The sequence below is a fragment of the Ornithorhynchus anatinus genome, chromosome X1, assembly GCF_004115215.2.
Source record: "Ornithorhynchus anatinus isolate Pmale09 chromosome X1, mOrnAna1.pri.v4, whole genome shotgun sequence".
NCBI lineage: Eukaryota > Metazoa > Chordata > Mammalia > Monotremata > Ornithorhynchidae > Ornithorhynchus > Ornithorhynchus anatinus.
Window position 1 is genome coordinate 106,758,352 of NC_041749.1, and position 19,753 is coordinate 106,778,104.

A 19,753-nucleotide genomic window follows, 5' to 3' on the forward strand; every position below is an offset into this window, starting at 1 on the left:
AGGTTGGACACGATCCCCGTCACAGTCTTGATCGTCCCCGTTTCACGGGTGAGGTAACAGAGGCCCAGAAAAGTGAAATGACTTGCCCGAGGTCACACCGAAGACACTTAGCAGAGTCGGGATTAGAACCCGTGTTTTCTGACTCCCAGGCCCGTGCTCTTTCCACTAGACCATGCTGCTTCCTTTACTGTGTGCAGAGCGCTGTTCTAAGCGCTTCGGAGCGTAGGGTTGATAATCGCATTCCCTCCCCCCAGTGCATTTACAGTCTAGAGAACAATGCAGGCACGTTCCCTGCCCACAGCTGGCCTAGATTCCGGGGGAGCTCCCGCTCGCCCCACTTCTCAAGATGGACCCCCTGCTTTAAGACTCATTCTCCCCAGACAAAGGGGCAGGGGAGAGAGCTGGCTTGAGGGGGTGGCGGCAGAGAGGCTGGGACAGCGTGTCTCTCAAAAAAGAGCAACTGGTAGCTGGTTTCAGTGTCCTCAGAAGGCAGCCAGCCAAGCTGGGCGTCCCGTTTCACACCCTAAGGTACTACGAGTCAACCTGTGAACGAGCTGCCCTTTAGGCAGAGCCCACCAGGGCAGCCCGCTGAGGGATGCCTTTTGGAAGAGATCCCGGGTCTACCTCTCCCCTGGCCCTCTGCCTCTGGATAAGTCGAGGGCCACAGATGCCAGGGCCCCTCTGGTTCCAGGTAGGCTCGGGCCGGGTTGAGCTTGCACTCCACCCCTGGCTTTGTAGGGACCCCCTTTGTCTTAGTCCTCGACCCTGGCACCGGCGGCGTGGAGCTTGCTCGCTCTGCACCCAGTGCCGGGTACAGCCAAGCTAGCTTGGACCAGATGGTGAGTCGGTTTCTTCCGACCTAGGGGAACCGGGAACGGGAGGTTTTTCTTTTGTTTTTTTACCTCCCTATCCCCCTCGCCCCCGCCAAAGCCTTTTGGCATTTAACGGGCCATTGAGCAGACCCGCTGCGGCACCAGGCAGGGCGGGAGATGAATGGCACATCCGGGCAGAGGAGGATAAGCCGATGGGTTAATAAGTAACATCCCAGCTGGCACAGTCCCCCGCTGGCTCCGGTCAGTCACAAACATCACGGGGCTTTCGTGGGGCCGTTGATCAGACGGAATGTGTTCCAGCTTCCTGGCGGCACCCAGGACGTGTTTGCTTCCAGGTCGAACCTCTGAGCCGGAAAGAGAGGGTGTTACACACCGATCCGGTTGGTTCGGGAAAACGGACAGACATGGAAGAGGCAAATATATATATAAAGCATTGCAGTTGCTAATGACCTCCCCAGCAGGGAACCATCATCCTGCACCAGCGGAGGGCAGGCTGGATAATCTAATCACCTCTTCCAGCTCTGGTTTCCTCCAATTAAATCAGAAGCCTGCTACTCCGTTCCAAGAGGAACAGACACCGAAGTCTCTCTGGGCTTTCCGGGAACGGCTCCTTTGGTGGCTGGGGTGATGGTGGGCAGAGGAACCCTCCGCTCGATCTTGCCGGCCGTGCCCCGGGTCTGTGGTGGCTGAGGGGTCGGGGAGACCGGGTTGTCTCCTGAGTCAGGGAGAGGCCAGGGCCCCTCCTGCTGGACTCTGGACACTGGGGAGGAGTGCAGGGGGGAGGGAAGTCGCAGCTTGAAGAGGCCAAAAAGGAGTTCAAATCATAAGACCACTGGCATTGTCATCCTGCCTACCTGGAGCCCACCCAGGGCGGGACGTCTGTGTCTGACGGTGGGTGGATCAGGACACTTGGTGGAATCAATCAGTGGTACTTATTGAGCACTTACTGGGTGCAGAGCACTGTACTAAGCGCTTGGGAGAATACAGTAACACAGTTGGTAGACATGGTCCCTGCCCCTAGGGGCTTACAGTCTAGAGGGGGAGAAAGACTTTAAAATACATTACGGATCTGTAGTGAGGGCTGTGTGTCTGAGGGTGGGATGCACGTCGGTGCTTGAAGGGTACAGACCAACTGCATAAGTGATGCAGACGGGAGAGTGAGCAGTGGAAACGCAGAAGTCAAGGAAGACCTCCTAGAGGAGATCTTTTCGGGGGGCTTTGAAGGTGGGGGGGAGTGAGTAGTGGTTTGTTGGATGTGAAAGGGGAGGGAATTCCAGGCCCGAAGGAGGACGTGGTCAAGGGGTCAGAGGAGAGAGAGACGAGACGGAGGTCCAGTCAGCAGGTTGGTGTTAGAGGAGCGGAGCGTTCCGGCTGGGTTGGAACCGGGTGATGGCTTTCCTGGACATTCATCCTCGTGGTTCTCGCCTTGCCTACTGCATCAGCCTCCTTCCTCGCTGACCTCCCTGCTTCCAGCCTCTCCCCTCTCCTCCTCCCCGCTTCCCCTCTTCAGTCCATACAGAGAAGCAGCATGGCTTAGTGGTAAGAGCCTGGGCTCGGGAGTCAGAGGTCATGGGTTCTAATCCCCGCTCCCTCACATGTCAGCTGTGTGACTTTGGGCAAGTCAATTCACCTCTCTGGGCCTCAGTACCCTCATCTGGAAAATGGGGGTTAAGACTGTGAGCCCCACGTGGGACAACTTGATTACCTTGTATCTACCCCAGTGCTTAGAACAGTGCTTGGCACATAGTAAGCACTTAACAAATGCCAACATTATTATTATTACTTCACTCTGCTGCCCAGATGATTTTCCTAAAAAATGCTCAGTCCGTGTCTCCCCACTCCTCAAGAACCTCCAGTGGTTGTCCATCCGCCTCCGCCTCAAAGCGGAACTCCTTACCATTGACTCTAAGGCCCTCGATCAGCTCTCCCCCTCCTATCTTACCTCGCTGATCTCCTCCTGCCTCCCAGCCCACACACTCCGCTCCTCTAATGCCAACCTGTTCACATACCTATCGATCTCTTCTATCTTGCCACCCACCCTTGGCCCACATCATCCTCCTGGCCTGGAACCCTTCATAGCTGACAGACCGGCACTCCCCCTATCCACGTAGCACCCCCTCCTCAAATCACACCTTCCCAGACTAAGCCCTCACTTCGCTTGTTTCCCCTCCCGTCTGCATCACCTACGCACTTGGGTCTATAACCCTTAAGCACTTGGATTTTCACCCCCCTCTCCCCTCGAGCACTCGTGTCCATATCCATCTGTATGATTTATTTTAATGGATCTCCCCCTCTAGTCTGGAAACTCCTTATGGACGAGGATCTTGTCCACCATACTCTACTGAATTGTGCTCTTCACACAGTAAGCCCTCAGTAAATATCATTGATTGACTGCGGACCATCTGAAACCTCCAACTTTAGCCATTCCAGCTCAGACTTGCTCCTTAGCAACCCATTATGCGCCACTGGTTCGTCATCTGGCCAGAACCCTCTTGAACCAGCTAATGTGAGAAGCAGCGTAGCTTAGTGGGTAGAGCGCAGGCCTGGGAGTCCAGAAGGACCTGGGTTCTAGTCCCAGCTCCACAACATGCCTGCTGTGTGACCTTGGGCAAGCCATTTCACTCCTCTGGGCCTCAGTTACCTCACCTGGAAAATGGGGATTAAAACTGTGAGTCCTGTGTGGGACAGGGACTGTGTCCAACCTAATCAGTTTGTACCTTCACCAGCGCTTAGTACAGTGTCTGGCACATAGTAAGTGCTTAACACATAACCACGATTATTATTATAACTAGTTTGTCAACAGTCCATGGGCAATCTGGGTCAGAATCTGTAGACGGAAGGCCCAGGGCCCCATCTCTACCAGTTGGATCAGGAGGCTTAGAGAGACCATGTGAGGTTCATCCTCATGGTTAGAGACCTTCGAATATCCCTTATATTCCCTCGACATCACTAACTTTTCGTCTAGTAATGCGTTATAGGCTGCATGTTGGTGAACTTATTCAAATCCCTTTAGAACCCACCGATTTCTTCAGCTGCACAACTTCCCATGGGAATGCATTTTATTTGTTCACCACCCCTGGCTGGGTGAAGAAGTGTTTAGCTTATTCTTTTTCTCTCACTTTCTCCTTCTGCTCTTCCCGTCCTTCTGTTGGAGAGAATCCTGGGCTGGATGGTCACGTGTCTCATCCAATAACGCAGTTGCCTAGGGCCTCGTATTCTAGATTTGTTTTTATTTCTGTTGCTCGGGTGAGCGTCTTTTTCTTCCTCTAAGGGCAGGGACCTTCTTTAGTCAAGGATCCCAAGCACCCCATCCCTGCTTCGAGTCTGGTGGCCACTCGGAACGTACTTGGCAGTGCTGAGCACGGCTTCTGGCCTTCCGTCAGTTGCTTCCGTGAGTGAAATTCGAGAGGTCTGGCAAGCTCGCTTTCCCTCACCCCACTTTTGGTTTGGCGGGGAGCAGTAAACATACTTTCTGCCTTTAACATGGAAGGCTCTTTGTGTTCCAGAGCAGCAGTAAGCCTCTCTATATAGCTCTTAGTGTTTGGTAGTGCATATGAAGTCCGGGCCCTGTCAGCTTTTGCTCTGGGATGCCCAAATTGGCAGGGGGGACTAGGAGGGGGGCACGGGGAGATATATATATATATATATATGTATATGTATTCCTTTTCTGGATGTGAAGCAACTTTTGTCTACACTCAAGGGGGGGAACATGTGTCCAAGGACCCATTAGACTCGTTAGACCTGTTAGAATCGGCAAAATGAGCTTTTCTCTCCTAAGATGGGGGATGCGACCCACTGCCGCAGATGGGGGAAACTATTTAAAATGTTTTCCTGGTTTTCGGGGCTTGGATGATAAGTCTCCAAAGTAAGTACGCTGAAAATTTGATTTCCGGTGGAGACCCCTGGGGAGAAATGGAAACTGCAGGCGGATGGTTGTGGACTCCATCGATGCCACTTAGCCCACTCCAGACAGCAAATTGTGCTGTAAAGCTCATCCGAGGGGAAAACGATGTGCTTTCTCTCGCTCTTCCCCCACCCCCCGGCATATAGTGGAAGCCTGATTTTTTAATTGGATTTAGGGCATCTTCAATCGGTGGTATTTCTTGAGCACTGACTGCGTGCAGAGGATTGTTCTAAGCGCTGGGGAATGTAAAGTATAATCAGTACAATAGGGCAGGTAACATGTCTGTCGACTCTGTTGTTTTTTCCCAAGCACTTAGCAGGAGCTTCCAATCTTTATTTAGGGCGGCCCCAGGCTAGTTTGAGTGTTTTATGTGAGGAGGTGTCTCCTTTGACGGGGTCGATGTAGCTTCTTACCGAGGCCATAAAGAATACTGGATCAGGCTAGACCAGTCTGATCAGGACCCCAAGATGCCTGGATGAACCATGTCATGGTGGCCCTTATAGATGTTCATCCTTGTTCGGGATGGGCCATCAAATACTTTATTTCGCACTCCGGGTGGAGCTCCATCTCTATCTCTGTCCCGTAAATAGCGCCAGCCCGGACTCCGCTCCAACAGCAGCACCTCGATGCTTGGCAGAAACCGGGTGACGGTAGCCCTCCGGGACACTTGACCTCCCTCAGAGATGGGCCGTCGAATACTCTCTCTCCCTCTGCAGGCGCCTCTATCTCTGTCTTTCTCCCCTAAGTAATGCCATCCTTAGTCCGTCCCGGAATCTGTCTCCGACAGCAGCACCGGGACGCTCAGAGGAACCGGGTGACGGTGGCCCTCCTGGACCACCGCCCCGTCCTCACGGTTAGAGGTGGACCATCCGCCACCCGTAATTTTCTCCTCTAACGAACCAGCCCTGTTGAGAAAGAGAAGTATTCTGTCTGGGGGGAGCTTGGGGAGCCGGAGTGTAAAAGCCAATTTGGTATTCGTTGAGGGCCCAGGGGTAAGCAGCACCACAGCCGCTCCCCGCCCCCAACAGACACGTGCACATCGTGCTTATAAGAGCCACCCTAGGGTCTTGAAGCAGCCAACTGCCGGGGCCGCTATACACAGGCCTCAGCTGCCAGCAGCACCCAGGGGCATCGGACCTGACGCCGGCCTTGGACAGGATACCACCTGTTGAGCCACCGATGTTTGGCTTCCCCTGAGTGGAGCAAATTAGGCCCCATCTTCTCACTTGAGGTTCCTAGGGAGTCCAGTCCTGGTCCACGGTGGGGCTTGTCTGTTTATTATTATATTGGACTCTCCCAAGTGCTTAGTACAGTGCTCCGCACCCAGTAAGCGCCCAATAAATACAGTTGACCGACCTAAGCGGTCGACCTTTCCCGCTCCCTCTTCTCCTCTTGAATGGCCGGTTTAATTCTCGTTGCTATCACGAACGTGAGCACTTCAGACAGAAAAAGGGAGCAGTTTCTTGGCTCCTGCATCTCTGGGCTGACGGTTTTTCTCCTGGTGCGTCATTAGACTGGTTAGAGCTGGTACACCCTGTGGGAAGAGCAGCGGTGTGTTTTGCCACTTAGCAGGGACTCGGAGTCGATCATCCACGGATGAAAATTGGATTGGGCCGGGGATCCTTTGGCCGGGGTTGGTGTCTAGCTTTGACCTGCAGGTTTTCCTTGACTGGGCCCGCACGTATATGGTGATGGAATACTGTGTATGTGGAATGCAGGAGATGCTTGACAGTGTGCCTGAGAAAAAGTTTCCGGTCTTTCAGGCTCACGGGTAAGTCTGGTTCTCCACCTCAAATCCCTTCTCTCGGCCCCTTCCCTTTGAGTCAGCCCTGCTTTGCCGGCACCAGCGTGGCTCTGGGAAAACCAACCTCGAAATAATATTTCCCCATGCTTGAGACCAGCCGAAAAAGGCCTGAGGGTCAGAGTGGACCAGAAGCGGAATGTGCATCATCAGCCTCGTAATGCCGTGCTTTATTCCAAAAAATTTTGAGGAAGCTTAATGGCCTAGTGGAAAGAGCCACGGGCCTGGGAGTGAGAGGCCCTGGGTTTGAATCCTGAGTCCCCCACATACCTGCTGTGTGACCTTGGGCAAGTCACTTCAGTTTTCTCTGCCTCAGCTCCCTCATCCGCAAAACGGGGGTTCAATACCTGCCCTCCCTCCTTCTTAGACTATGAGCCACGTGTGGGACCTGATGGTCTTGTACCCACCCCAGTACTTAGTACAGTGCTGGGCGTATAGTAAGTGCTTAGCAAATACCACAATTATTAATCATCGTCATTATTATTATTTTAAAAGCTTGCTATGGTGACTTATCGGTAGATGGGGTCTGACCTGCAGGAGCTAGTACTTCTTTCCCCCATATTCTAGCCTGGTCCTGAGGCCTGGGAAGAGAATGTACCATCTCTCTGGGGACACCCATGCTTCGGGGTTGGGAAGGGTCACGGTTTGGGGAGGCTGAGAACGGGGAGCAGGAAACGGGACCTTCGGCCTTCCTCTGGCTCCTGTAGTTTCTCTCAGCAGCTGTGGCAGTCGGGAGAGGGCGGGCGGGGAAAGATTTCCAACAGGCCCTTCCACCCAGTCTGGGAGGCACTTGGGGATTAGCAGGAATTTTGCTGATGAAATCCCCCTCTGTTGGAAAGGTCGGGATGAACTGGGGCAAAGGGACTGACTGTCCAAGCCTGCTGCCCCCTGGGCCCGTGCTGCCCCTGTATATGCCCCGGAGCCCCGCTTGTCCGTTCACTCAGCCCACGTTCCAGCCAGCAAAGAGGAAACCCCAGCCCTGGGGTATGCCGTGGGGGGCGGGGCTGGACTCTGCTGGGTCGCCGCCCCTCGGGAGCAGGGGAGTGCTTAAATTGGGGCGTCAGCTCTTGGAGGCCCTTGATTACTTCTCAGAATCCTAGCGCTGGGAGAGGCCTGCTGGACCTTCTCCAAACAGATGAATGGCCAAGCTCTCGAGGACAGATGGGCGTCTGTTCTCCTCCTAAAGATTTCCAGGGACGGAGAGGCCATCCCCATCCTTAATACTCTGCTCTGGGGTTTTGTCTCCTCGGGGGGCAGAAATGTTTTCTTCAATTCCTTCAGTCGTACTTATTGAGCGCTTACTGCATGCAGAGCACTGGACTAAGCGCTTAAGCTCTGTGGCCGCCCTCGAAGGCCATTTTCATACTAATAATGAAGTGTGGTACTCGTTAGGCTTTTGCCGCGTGCCGAGCACGGTACTCAGCGCTGAGGTAGATACGCGATCATCAGGTCGGGCACCGTCCCTGTCCCACCCGGGGCTCACAGTCTGAGGTGGGAGGGAGAACAGGTATCTTACCCTCATTTTCCAGAGGAGGAAACTGAGGCCCAGAGAAGTTCAGTGACTTACCCAAGGTCACACAGCAGGGAAGTGGCGGAGCTGGGAAAAGAACCCAGGTCCTCTGAGAGAGGATTAGCTCACACTTATAGGGGGTTGCAATCAGTTGTCCCCCATCCCCGCCACTGCCTGCCCCTTCCTACCTCCTTGGCCTTTTCTTCTCTGTACCATTTCCAGTCTCTTCACCTCCTCGTTAGGAGGATGGAATCTGACCAGTACAGACTGAAGAGGAAGGATTAAGTCTCAGATCTCAATAGGTCCCAGGATCATGTCAGTTTTTTTCCATGATAGCACTGCCTACTCATCCGTCAGGTTGGAGTAGGTTAGGGCTCTTGGTCTTTGTAGGATGGACTTAGGGGCCTAGCTGGCCTCGTCCCATCCAGAGGGCTCCCCGACACTCAGATCAGCAGGGAGTTGGCATTGATGAAGTTCAGGAAAGCTTCTTTGGCCTTTATTTAGTAGGGACCCTGCCCACATCCTGGGGTCCTTGCCCCCTCACCCCAGAGAAAGCAAGCTCTCCACACGCTGGCGCTTTCTCCCCAGTCTGCCTTGTGTCATGGTCTGGTTACCGAGCCCTGTGGGCTGAATAGTCCTTGCCTGCCGAGCCCTGTTCACAATCCCCCCCATAGCCCCAGGCCCTTTTCCCTCTCCTGGACTTGCCCTCCACCATCTTCCAGGAATGGTTGGATGGGTCCTGAGCCACCCTGAGCCCTCTGGGCAGCAAAACCGATAGCCTTGATTAGAATTTTGTCTAGTTTTGTACGGCTGGTTTTCTCCATTTATCAAGGTCATATGGAATTTTTTTCTTGTCATGTTAAAATGTTAGGCCTTCCAAATGGGAAATTGGGGAGTGGTGGAGAGTCTTGTTTCCAGCTGGACCTCAAGGTATAGATTTTGGTCGTGGGCGCGGGGAGGGCGGCTTATTGGGCAGCCCCTCACTGCACTGTGGATGTTCCCAGCATTGGGCCATCACCCTGCCCCCCACATATGAGAGGTTGGACTCTTGAGGGAGGGGGGTGCTCCGGGTAGCTATTTCCAGCCCTTCCTTTTGGCCTCGAAGCAAGGGGACTGCAGTTGAACTTTTGCAAGGGAAATACTTGAACTTCAGCCGCAGAGGTCCCAAGCGGATAAAACCCCATAGTCTAGCAATTTCTCAAGCCCCTTATCACTGTCGTCGGTGACAACGGAAATTTGAATTTAGAGTTTCTCCCAAGGCCCCTGGATTGCTTCATTATGGCGTTTAGCCCTTTAGCTCCCCTCCCATCACCGAGCTGGATGGCGGCAGAGAGCCAGGATGAGCGGGGGCTGGGGGGGCGGCCAGGGACTCCAGGGAGATTTGGGAGCTGGTCACATGGCCGAATTTGTCCATTTTGCACATGGGGAGCGAGGGGCCGGTTGGAAGGAGCCATTCGTTGTCCTATTTACTGAACACTTAGTGTGTGCAGAGCACTGTCCTAAGCGCTTGGAAAGTACAATTCAGCAATAGAGACAATCCCTGCCCATGCCGGGCCTACAGTCTAGAGGGCGGGCGACAGACATCAAAACAAGTGAACAGGCATCAATATAAATAAATAGAATTATAGATATATACAGAAGTACTGCGGGGCGGGGAAGAGCAAAGGGAGCGAGTCGAGGTGATGCGGAAGGGAGGGGGAGCTGAGGGAAAGGGGGCACCCTTGGTCTTTGTAGGATGGCGTCCGTGTCCCCGCGCCTCTCAGGCCCGAGCCATTTCCACGAGGCTTCCGTGATCAGGCAGGCCAGGAAGTCATCTAGAAGCTTGATCTGGTGCTACTTTGGCCTCTGACTGTTTTGCTCGCACCCGCGCGCTCTCCCTCCCTCTCTCCACAGGTATTTTTGCCAGCTGATCGATGGGCTAGAGTACTTACATAGCCAAGGTATCGTCCACAAGGATATCAAGCCAGGGAACCTCCTGCTCACAACCGACGGGACGCTCAAGATCTCCGACTTAGGGGTAGCGGAGGTAGGTGCACGTCCCCGGCTGCCTCCCAGCCTCTCGGCTCAGGTGGAACGGAACTGCCCGGCCCGGCTGTGGTCGCTTCTGCCACCGTGGAGGGGGGAGAGGCGGGGCCTCAGAGCTGCCTGCCAGCTGGGTTTATGCTTTCTCTGTCTGCCGTGTCCCGCTGCAGGCGTTACACCCATTCGCAGAGGATGACACATGCCGAACGAGCCAAGGGTCACCAGCATTTCAGCCGCCCGAGATAGCCAACGGCCTCGACACTTTTTCGGGCTTCAAAGTGGACATCTGGTCCGCCGGGGTCACGCTGTGAGTGTCCGGGGAATCGAGTGCCTTTGGGGGATCCTGGTTTGTGCGGGCTCTGGGCCCCGAAGCATCCTTAGCTGTGAGATTTCTTGGGCCTGCTGTGGGGTCTCCCGTCCGGGCTCTCCCTGTGTTCTGTTGTGGGGGATGGTGCAGAGCAGGCCTGAGGGCCCCTTGCTGTCTCCGACCTGGCTCTGCAGGGCTTGGGAGAGGAAGCCACTGTGCCGTCTGACTGCACCCACCCTGAGCCACCCCCCCCCCCCACCCTGCTCTGACCTCTCGGAGCCTGGGGCTTCCTGTCCCGTTTAGCAGGAGAGGCCGTATGTGTCATTGAACCCTCCCAGTTCATTTCCCCCATACCCTCAGGGCCGGTCCAGAGGAAAATTCCATTCAGTCCAGGGGCAGGCCTTCTCTACTCAGTAGACAAGCCTCTCTGGTGGTGTGAGCACATCTGAAAGCCTCCAGGGGCTAGTCAAGAATTCAGGAACTCGAAGTGGTCACCGTGGGTGGGTGGGGGAGCAGGCCATCAGTCAATCAACCAATTAAGTCCGAGCTGGTGGTCTCTCTGCTCCTGTGAGTCCCAGGGATACCGGAGCACCATTTGGACTGGGTGGGGGCCAGTGGGGTGGGGAAGATCTGGGGCAGGTAGTGGGTTTGGGGGTGACCCTCCACAAGGGAGGCCCCTTTTGAGATCATCTCTTGGGAGCTGCCCTGGGGTCCTGAGTCCAGTAGCTCAGAGAGGCTCTAGGCAGTAGGATTCCCGGAGGCTTTGGATAGTGAGCAAGAGATATAAGAGCACCCTTTGGAGTTGGTAGATGGCCCACTGGAGTTCAGAACCAAGAGAACACTTCTTCGACCAGCAGGAGGGTGGTGAACAAATAGAATTTGTCCCCATAGGAAGTCGGGTGGGTGGGGATGGTGGGAGCAGGGGTTGGACAGGCCCAGCGGTCCATAATGGGTCACCAGAGGCAAAGTCAGCGGGTGGTCCGGGGGGGCCACCATCGCGCTGTACCTTCAGTAATGATTCCTCAGATTTGTGTAGCATTTTCCAAAGCCGTTTTTACCTTAGTGAGCTCATCCCTGTAAAGTAGTCAGAGGCAGGTTTCCCTATCCCCATTTCATAGATAAGGGAAACTAAAGTCAAGAGAGTTTCAGTGACTTGCCTGAGGGCACTTGGCCAAATAGAGGTAGAGCAGGACCAGAACTTGGGTCTTCTGACTCCCAGCCTTATGCGCCCCCTCTGCTCTAACACACTGCTTTCAGGAGTGCCCTGCTCCTGCTTTTTGGAGGCAGAGCCCTGGACTGGCTGGGTCATGGATCTGACCCAGAAATGGCATCATTCAGGGATTCATATTCTAATGGTGATCGTGAGGCTGCCCCTTGAGGGGTTGGAAGCGAAGAGGGTTGGAGGGTGAGAGGACAGAACTTGGACTCCAGCAAGAGGGCAGGAGCCATGTCCTTCTGAATAATATTCATCTGAATGCTTCCAGGCTGGCATAACCATTTGACTGCCCAATGAGGGGCGGAAGCATCCGCAGATGGATGAGGGGCTCGCAGGAGGAGGTAATGGCTGGGGTGGGAGGAGCACATTAGGCTACCCCAAGCCATCGAGCTTGGTGGGTTTACGTTGACAGAGTGACAGAGACCTCATGCGGTTTTTTCTCTCTCTCTCTCTCTCTCTCCCCGCCCCTCTCTGCAGATACAATATCACGACTGGTCTGTACCCCTTTGAAGGTGATAACATCTACAAATTATTTGAAAACATTGGCAAGGGGGAATACACGATTCCCGAAGATTGTGGCCCTCCACTCTCTGACCTCTTGAAAGGTAAGAGCTGGTGGGACCTTCCCCTCCAGACACTGCCCGGTGGGGAGGGTATCGCAGGCCCCTTCGAACTGGGCTTTGCGGAAGGCAGCAGAGTAAAGGTCTTTCCTGTGGGCTTTTTGCACCACCACCCCTTCTCCTGATGGGAATGCCGAGTCAGAAAAGAGAAGATCAAAGGGGCTGGACCTTTAGGTCTTCAGATTTCCCTTTGTTAATTGCTTTCCCGAGCACTCTCACCTGGGGCGAGTAAGCGGGAAAGGCCCATGAGTCGGTTTCAGGGGTCTCTGACTTTCCAGGATGGAAAGAGAGAAGCAGTGTTTGTGAGGATCTAGCTTTCTGGAGGGCCCTTGGGTAATTTAGGGACGGCTTTATTCGCAAACCCAGGAAAGCAACCTTTAAAGTGGAGTAAGAACTCTCTCGAAGCTAACCCGTGTGGGTATTTTCCTCAGTCCTTGCAAACCCCCCTGAATTGGGGAGCCTCGGCCAGATCCGTGCTTCCCTTGACACCTGTAGCCGCTGTTGTTGTCCGGGCAACGCCTTTGGCCGAGATCACGTTGGCCCAACATCCCCCTGGGTCAGCCGGGATAGCAGTGTCTGGGTTGGGGTTGTCCCGCTACCACCCTCACCCTGCCTTTTAGCCTTGGTTCTGAAACTTCTTTTCTCTCCCCCTCCTCCCCCTCCAAATTCCCCAGGGATGGATCCCTGACCCTCACTTGTCAGAGAACCTCTGAGGAACTGGAAGTAGTGCCCATCCACAATGTTCCCTGACAAGATGCTGGCCCTCTCCTGCTCTCAAGAGCTGGCCAGTGGATTGGGCCTGGGAAGCGACCCCAAGCCCGACTCCCTACTGGGTACGTTCAATCTCGCTGAGCTGCTGAGCCTTCCCAAATGGAGAGCGCACAGGGACCTGGGCAGAGCATCCATCTGAAAAGCACCGTCAAAGTGGGGAGAGATGTGGAGAGGCGCGGGACGGGGCCGATCGGGGTAATCGTGCCCGGTTGGGGGGTGGGGGGTGGGGGCGGCAAAGCTACTTGAAGGCGAGGCACCTGGATACCTCCTCCCTCGTAACCCCTCATAACCCCTGCAGTCGTCTGCCCCTTGTCGGGGTCTGGGGACGGGGTGAGGTTTACGGGAGGACCGTCTGCTCTTTCTACCCCTCCTGCCCCCCCCCCCCCCCCCCCGGACCCACGGGCCCATTGCCTAAGGCCCCCGTACCTTCCTCCTCCTCCTCTCCAACAGCTTCCTCCGCAAAGGGTGGCCCTGAAGGTGGGCTGTGTACCTGGCGCAGGGAGATCTAGGGGAGCAGCCTGATGTCAAAGTGCTTTAGTTCTCTAGGGTGGCGCGTTTCCCGGGAAGGTCACGGGAGCGAGGCGTGGATGGGGTCCGAAAGAGGCCACCGCGAGTACCGGACTCGGGGATCGGCCGCTTTAGGAGTAGGAGTCTCCCAGTCGGCCCCTGCCTTGTGGCGGGGGGTGGGGGTAGGAGACGGGGAGGTGGTCTTTCCTGGTGACTCGAGAGCCCAGTCCCCCCTCTTTCTCCATCCCGGTATCAGCTGACTTGGCCGCTGCTGGGCTCAGCGCGTGGTTTCCTACCAAGTCGGGGTGGTCCCCCCCCAGTTCCAGGACCCTCCACCCTTCCCTGACTGCAAAGCCAAAGCTAGGGCAGTAGGTGGCGCCGTTTGGATGCATTGCCCGCTTCTCCAGCCAGGCCTTAAAGAAACTCCTTTGGGTGCCCTCTGCTCCTGCAGGCCTCTTATTTACTTATCTTTGCTGTAGTTATGTTCTCGGCTGGGCTGGGCCAGATGGCCGGTCGACGCCGGTGTTGGAGAAGCCAGGCTATTCCCCCCCTGGCTCCCACCCACTGCAAATCCTTGGCCCTTTTGGAGGAGAGAGGGAGAAAGTGTGTGTGTGTGTGTGTGTGTGTGTGTGTGTGTGTTTCCCATGGTTGGCAAAGTATCTAATTGCCCTTCGAGAGCTGGGGTGAGGGATGGTCACACCAGGCAGAGCCCAAGACTCCATCACGCATCCACCTGTCAGGTCATTAGAGGAACGAAGATGAAAAGCCGGGGCCAAGGCAGGGAACGGGCCAGGAGGCCCCCGGGACCGTTTGACCAAAGTGGCGATGAGGGGTGGCTGTTCTCCCCTCTCTGTCCCTCCTGACCTGGTCCATCTCATCAGGGTGCCTCTCTCCCTCGCTGGGGCTCCACGCTATCGCGTCCCCCACGCCGGCAGCCATTCTCGTATCACCCCGGGACACTTCAGGAACCTCCCCCGTGACCTGGCTGCAAGTCACTTGCCAGCCAGAGGCCCGTGGGCCCGGGTTTGCCGACTCAGAGACCCCCAGCGTCTGGGATTCCCACCCTCGTCTCCTCTCCCCAGCTGGCAAAATCAGAGCTACCGCTCACCGCTCACCAGACAGGGTTCCCCTTGTCCCTTCAGGGTAAGGGGGGGGACGCCGAGAAGCTGGCGAAAGCCCCTCTCCGTGACGCAGTCTCTTCTTTCGGTGGGGACTCGAGCAAGGTGACCACAGTGTGGCGGCAGAGGAAGGCCCACATCATCTCAGGATGGCGGGGCTGTGTGCAGTGGGCTCTCCCGGCCCAGCTTTTAGAAAAGATTTTCTGTCGTTGATTCTTCTGAAAGCTTTTGGTTTTGTTATTGATGTCCCTCCATGCCCCCCCCCCCCCCGTTTCCCTCTTCCCCTCCCCCAGGATCCCCCACCTCCCTTTTTCCTGTCGTCTTCTGCAACTGCTGAAACTGCTGGATGTCCAGGACTGACTTCCCTTTATCTCTCACGAGACCTGATTCTTCTTTTGAGGAGACACAGTTTGGCTCTAAATTGAGGCAGGTTGGGCTATTTTTAGGAAAGGTCACTTACTCCCTTTTGAGAAGGCGGGGGAGGTCCGTAATGGAGCTGAGAGGGTTGGGTGGGGCGGGGAGGGGAGGGAGAAGGGACACTTCTGGGTTGATGACAAAGGCGGTGGTGGAGTGGGAGGTCCCGGGAGCCACCTGAGGAGAGGCTTTGGCCAGGTGAAGACAGGCAGGACCACATCGTGTCATGGATCTCAAATAAAACCAGGTAGGGTGGGGCAGACGAGGAAAATCTGATCGCCCAAAGTCAGTAAGACATCTGTCAGGGTTTCAGAGGGCCGACCGGGGCACTGTACCTGTGGAGTCCGACCGGCAGCGTTCCCAGAGTGTCGGGGACTCCCCGTTGTATATTCCATTTATTGAGAGCCGCCCCTGCCCCCCTTGGGGCGGCCTTTCTCTGGGCGGATGAAAGCAGGCTAGGGTAGCCCTCTTGGGGCTTGGTTTACCAGCTCCTCTGGGGCCCATGCATTTGGTGGGGGGGAGAGAGAAAGGAACCCCTTCTAGGCCAGGAGATTATCTCATCCTTTTTTTTCAGCAGTTGGGATGGCCCCCACGGCAGAGAGCGAGGCATGAAGCTTGAGCTGGGTGCTCACCAGTCAGGCAGCTGAAGCCTAGAGCTAGAAATCTGGCCCCTGGTGAGAACTTTTCTTCTCTCTCAACCCCGCCTCAAATATCTTCAGCTCCTTTTGGATCCAGCTCCCTCCCTGGCTGCTGAAATTGCTTTCATTGTTTTAAGAACAATGACTCCCTCTTCCCTCCCCACAGGACTACATAATTGGTGCTATTAAATCCCCCTCTTAGAAAACACTAGGATGCTTCCTTTTCAGGAGCCCACATCCCCCTACCTCTCTACCTGTTATTCTGCATGGTTCAGTAATTGCTCTGAGTCTCTCTTCCCTCCCACCTATGGCGGGCACCAGCAGAGGGAGGCGGGAGTTAGGCAGATGGACAGGCTCTTGTTTTAGCAATAGGATAGCTACAAGCTGAGGGTGAAGTGGTCGTAGTCTCCCCCCGCCCCCCGCCTCCCCGGGGTGGAGACTGGGTGAGTTTTAACCCTCTTGAGAGGTGAAGGCCACTGCAAATGGGGCCTGGGAGGAGGGAGCAAAGGAAACGGGCCCTTCAGTCCGTCAAACCTACGCAGGGCTCACACAGGCCCAGCCCACCCTCTTGCCTCCAGGGAGAGATTTCCAGGCGAGTCAGCATGGCCTACTGGAAAGAGGAGGCCTGGCTTCTAGTCCCGACTCTGCTAACGTCCTGCTGAGTCACCTCCCGGGCCCTCAGTTTCCCCGTTTGTTAAAAAGGTGCAATGCCACCTGTCTCGTCCTCCTCACAGGGCTAGTGTGAGGGCGAAGTGAAATCATTAAGGTGAAAGTGCCCTGGAAAGAGAAGCACTCTACAAAGTCCAGGGAGAGATTCACTGAGGAGTCGGACTCTCCCTCTCCGTTCCATCCAAGCCCACCTCACCCCTCCCGCCCTCCACCCACTTTGTCAGGCGAAGGAGGCAGCCCGGCTGCAGCGAATGAGTTCAGAGGAAAAGCTGCAGAACGCCAAACGGGCTGGCGAGGAGGGCGGGTGTTGACTCGGGGCTTCCTGAGCTCTGAGCCGGACGCCGGCTTGGCCCACCGCAGCCCCCGGGTGGGAGCGGCGGGGGTTTGAGAGTGGTCTGTGTGGTTGGAATCGATGGAGTCCTGGCCCTTGGCTTCAGCCCAGACTCCTGCCTCGAGAGATCAGGGAGGCTGTTTCTCAAGGCCTGCATGGGAGGGAGCTGGGGCAGGGACGAGGGAGGAGGGCGCCAGGGATGAAGGAAGGGTTTGCTCCTCAAACCGGGGCCTGCTTTCAGCCCAGCTGGACTCTTCCCCAAACTTGTTTTTGAAAATGGACATTTTCAGCAAGGGTTTTACTTCGGTCACCCAAATGCTTTGTCTAAAATGGGGTACTGCTATAGCTGACTGGGGCCAGCGGTGGGAAGGGGCGGTCCTAGAGCGCTGACTAAACTCAGAAACTGAGACTTCTTACAGCAGCACCATGGGGAGCCGGGTTGGTGGTGCGGCGCGGTGGGGGGGAGGTGTCTGCTCCGGAGGCCCCTTAGGAGTCCGCTCTTGGGCAGAAATGGGCTCGTGGGTTTCCGAGGCAGGCTCTCAAGCTATTTACCTTGAAGGACCATTGCGGGGACTTTAGGAGCTGGGGCATCCTGTCTTTGCCCAGTGGGGCTTGTATCCAGAGGAAGGGAGTGGAGAAGCGTTGGGGGCAGGGAAGGAGATTTTCGTTCAGGACCCCATCCTCAGCAAGGTGCACCTTCCCAAAGGAGCCCTACTAATGGGTGAACCAGAATCCTGGGCCTTGTTTGTTCACAGCAGCTAAAAATGGAGTATTAGGTCATGTTTGACCTGCTGGCTGGAAAATCGTCGCATTCCGGGAGCCAGCCTGGCGTGAAATTGATTCTCAGATGGAAGATGGCCCCTTCGGTTTTCTCTACAGTGGCGGAGGGGAGGCAACTGCTTCCCTCGCCCGCGAAACAACCTGGTGTCACCGCACCTCACGACCAATGGCCAGTTCGCATCCTACCGCCGAAGGAGACGGAGACACAGGGGACTCTGATTCTCCAAAGCGATAAAGCCAGCTGGGCAATGGCACTGATGTCCGGAGCCCCTTTCCCCTCAGACAACTTGGTTGCTGGGAGTCGGAGGGCTCTGGAAGTCAAATTGCTTAAGAGCCCGTAGCCCTTCATCCACCGCCCCCCAACAGGTGCCCAGCCAGGAGGCTTGTCCACTGGGCTGCCCTTCCCTTGAATCCACCTGGGCATCCTAAGAAGATGCCGGGAGCAGGGGAGGTGGTGACGGCACTCCTTCGTCTTGTGGTGGCGTCCCCTTGCCCTTTCGGGCTCTCCGGATTTCCAGGAGGCCAGCCACCCCCTCCACCCACACACACGTCTGCACGCACACAGTTCTTATACGTGTCCTGGTGTCCCACATCCTGGGCCGTGATGGGCCGTAGGTCCGATCTTAGAACAGGGAGATGGTGAGCAAGAGACAGACAAGGCTGTCCAGGAGGGCAACTATCACATAGTATTTCTTTTTCACGCGTCATTGTCGGGGACAGAATCCCAGACTGGACAGACTGTGAGACTGAACTATGGTGGCCTAGTTCATGGTTTTAATCATTTAGATCAACCCAGAAGACGACAAGAGACAGCACTACGTGGACTGGATTTCGAGAGACTAAACCGTGACCAAGCCCTGGTTTGATGGGCAGTGAGAAAATTTGGGGTCTGGTCTACCCAAATCCTGGGGGGAAAAAAAAAAGACATCTCTCCCTAATGGCCAGATTTAAATGGCTACCAGACGTGCCAGCAATTATGGGGAAAGACCACAGGCGGTAAAAGGATATGCATTTGCATGGCCTCTGCTTTGGTTTCATCTCCCGTGGAATGCTCTTCTAACAGCCGGAGCAGGAGGAGGGGAATGCTGTCCCGGCCTGCCCAAACTTGAACTTGGCCCCATAGGCTCAGCCTCTGGGGAGCAGTGCAGACAGACACCTCTCCTGCTCTTGGGCAGTTGCTCGTCCTCTGCTTTAAGGATCGGAGAAAGTGAGATGGATTTGGCCAGCCTGGGCTCGGCCTGGTGATGGTATGAGAGGCAAGGCCTCTCTCCATCCTAGAAGAGGCAAGAGGCTCCAGGTTGCTGAGCTGGATGCCCGACGCCCAGCGCGATGCCTTCCGGCCTTGGGGGCACGGGCCCATCCACCCCTACGACGGCTAGGAGAGAGTTGGCTCTTTCCCGCCGAAGAAGAGATCCCACCCCGACGGGACTGTCTTCGAGTTGTGTGGGACCCGTTTCCGCAGGCCCACCCCACCGAGGACAGGCGGGGTGAACCCCATCCGGAGCCTGACTCGGCCTACCCGGCTTCTGCCCCGGCCCATCCCTGCCTCTTCCCGGAGCCGGGGCCTGGCTCTCCTCCAACCCCTCCGCCCGCTCTCCGGGCGTCCCGGGCGTGTGCCTTTTGTGGCCCCCTGCCTCTGCCATTGAGGGGAGTGGGGAGCCTGGTTCAGCAGAACCGGTTGCACGTGATGGAGGGGTTGTGCCGGAGAAGAAAAGGAAACTCTTGGGTTTGGACCAAAAGCCTTTTCCGGCATCTCGTCGGCATGGAAAGGTCAGAGGGTTTGGGGAAGATGAGACCAGAGAGAGCCCTTTCTGCCCGTTGTCTTTCGCCTGACTCACCCCTTACTGTTCTCTCCCCTCTCTTCAGGGATGCTTGAGTACGAACCAGCCAAGAGGTTTTCAATACAGCAGATACGGCAGCACAAGTGAGTGTTCTTCCTTCTCCCCAGACCAGGAGCCTGGGAACATCCCAGCCTTCTCCACCCCCCTCCCCCACCCCCCACCCCACTCCGCCCCCAGGAAACTTAAATGCTGGTCCTGGCCCCTTCCCTGCCCCTTCCCCTTTCATCCCTGTCCCCTTTTGGTCAGCTTCCAGCTAGGACATTTTGAATCAGCAGCACCGACAGGGTGGGCGCGTGCTTCTAATTCTTGTTCGAGACGCAGGTGGCTCCCAGCACATTTGTGCTGTGAAGGAGGCAGGTCGGGGCCCCAAGGTCAAGCAGTTTTTCTTCCCGCCCCCCCCCTCCCCCCCCCCCAAGGCCCTGGTCTGGCTAGGTAGCTCGAGACGGTTGAGACGGGGGAGGGGGAGGGGGA

The 19,753-nt window shown here is 56.0% G+C and overlaps 1 protein-coding gene across 1 annotated transcript in view; it reads left to right on the forward strand.

The window, feature by feature from the left end:
* The window catches only part of STK11 (serine/threonine kinase 11), a 64,413-nt gene that overhangs the window by 25,666 nt on the left and 18,994 nt on the right, over nt 1-19,753 (forward strand). Inside the window, exons 4-8 of the mRNA XM_029051252.2 lie at nt 6,419-6,508; nt 9,942-10,074; nt 10,241-10,377; nt 12,071-12,198; nt 19,308-19,365. Of these exons, the coding sequence (XP_028907085.1) occupies nt 6,419-6,508; nt 9,942-10,074; nt 10,241-10,377; nt 12,071-12,198; nt 19,308-19,365 (546 nt within the window). The remainder of the gene's footprint in view (nt 1-6,418; nt 6,509-9,941; nt 10,075-10,240; nt 10,378-12,070; nt 12,199-19,307; nt 19,366-19,753) is intronic.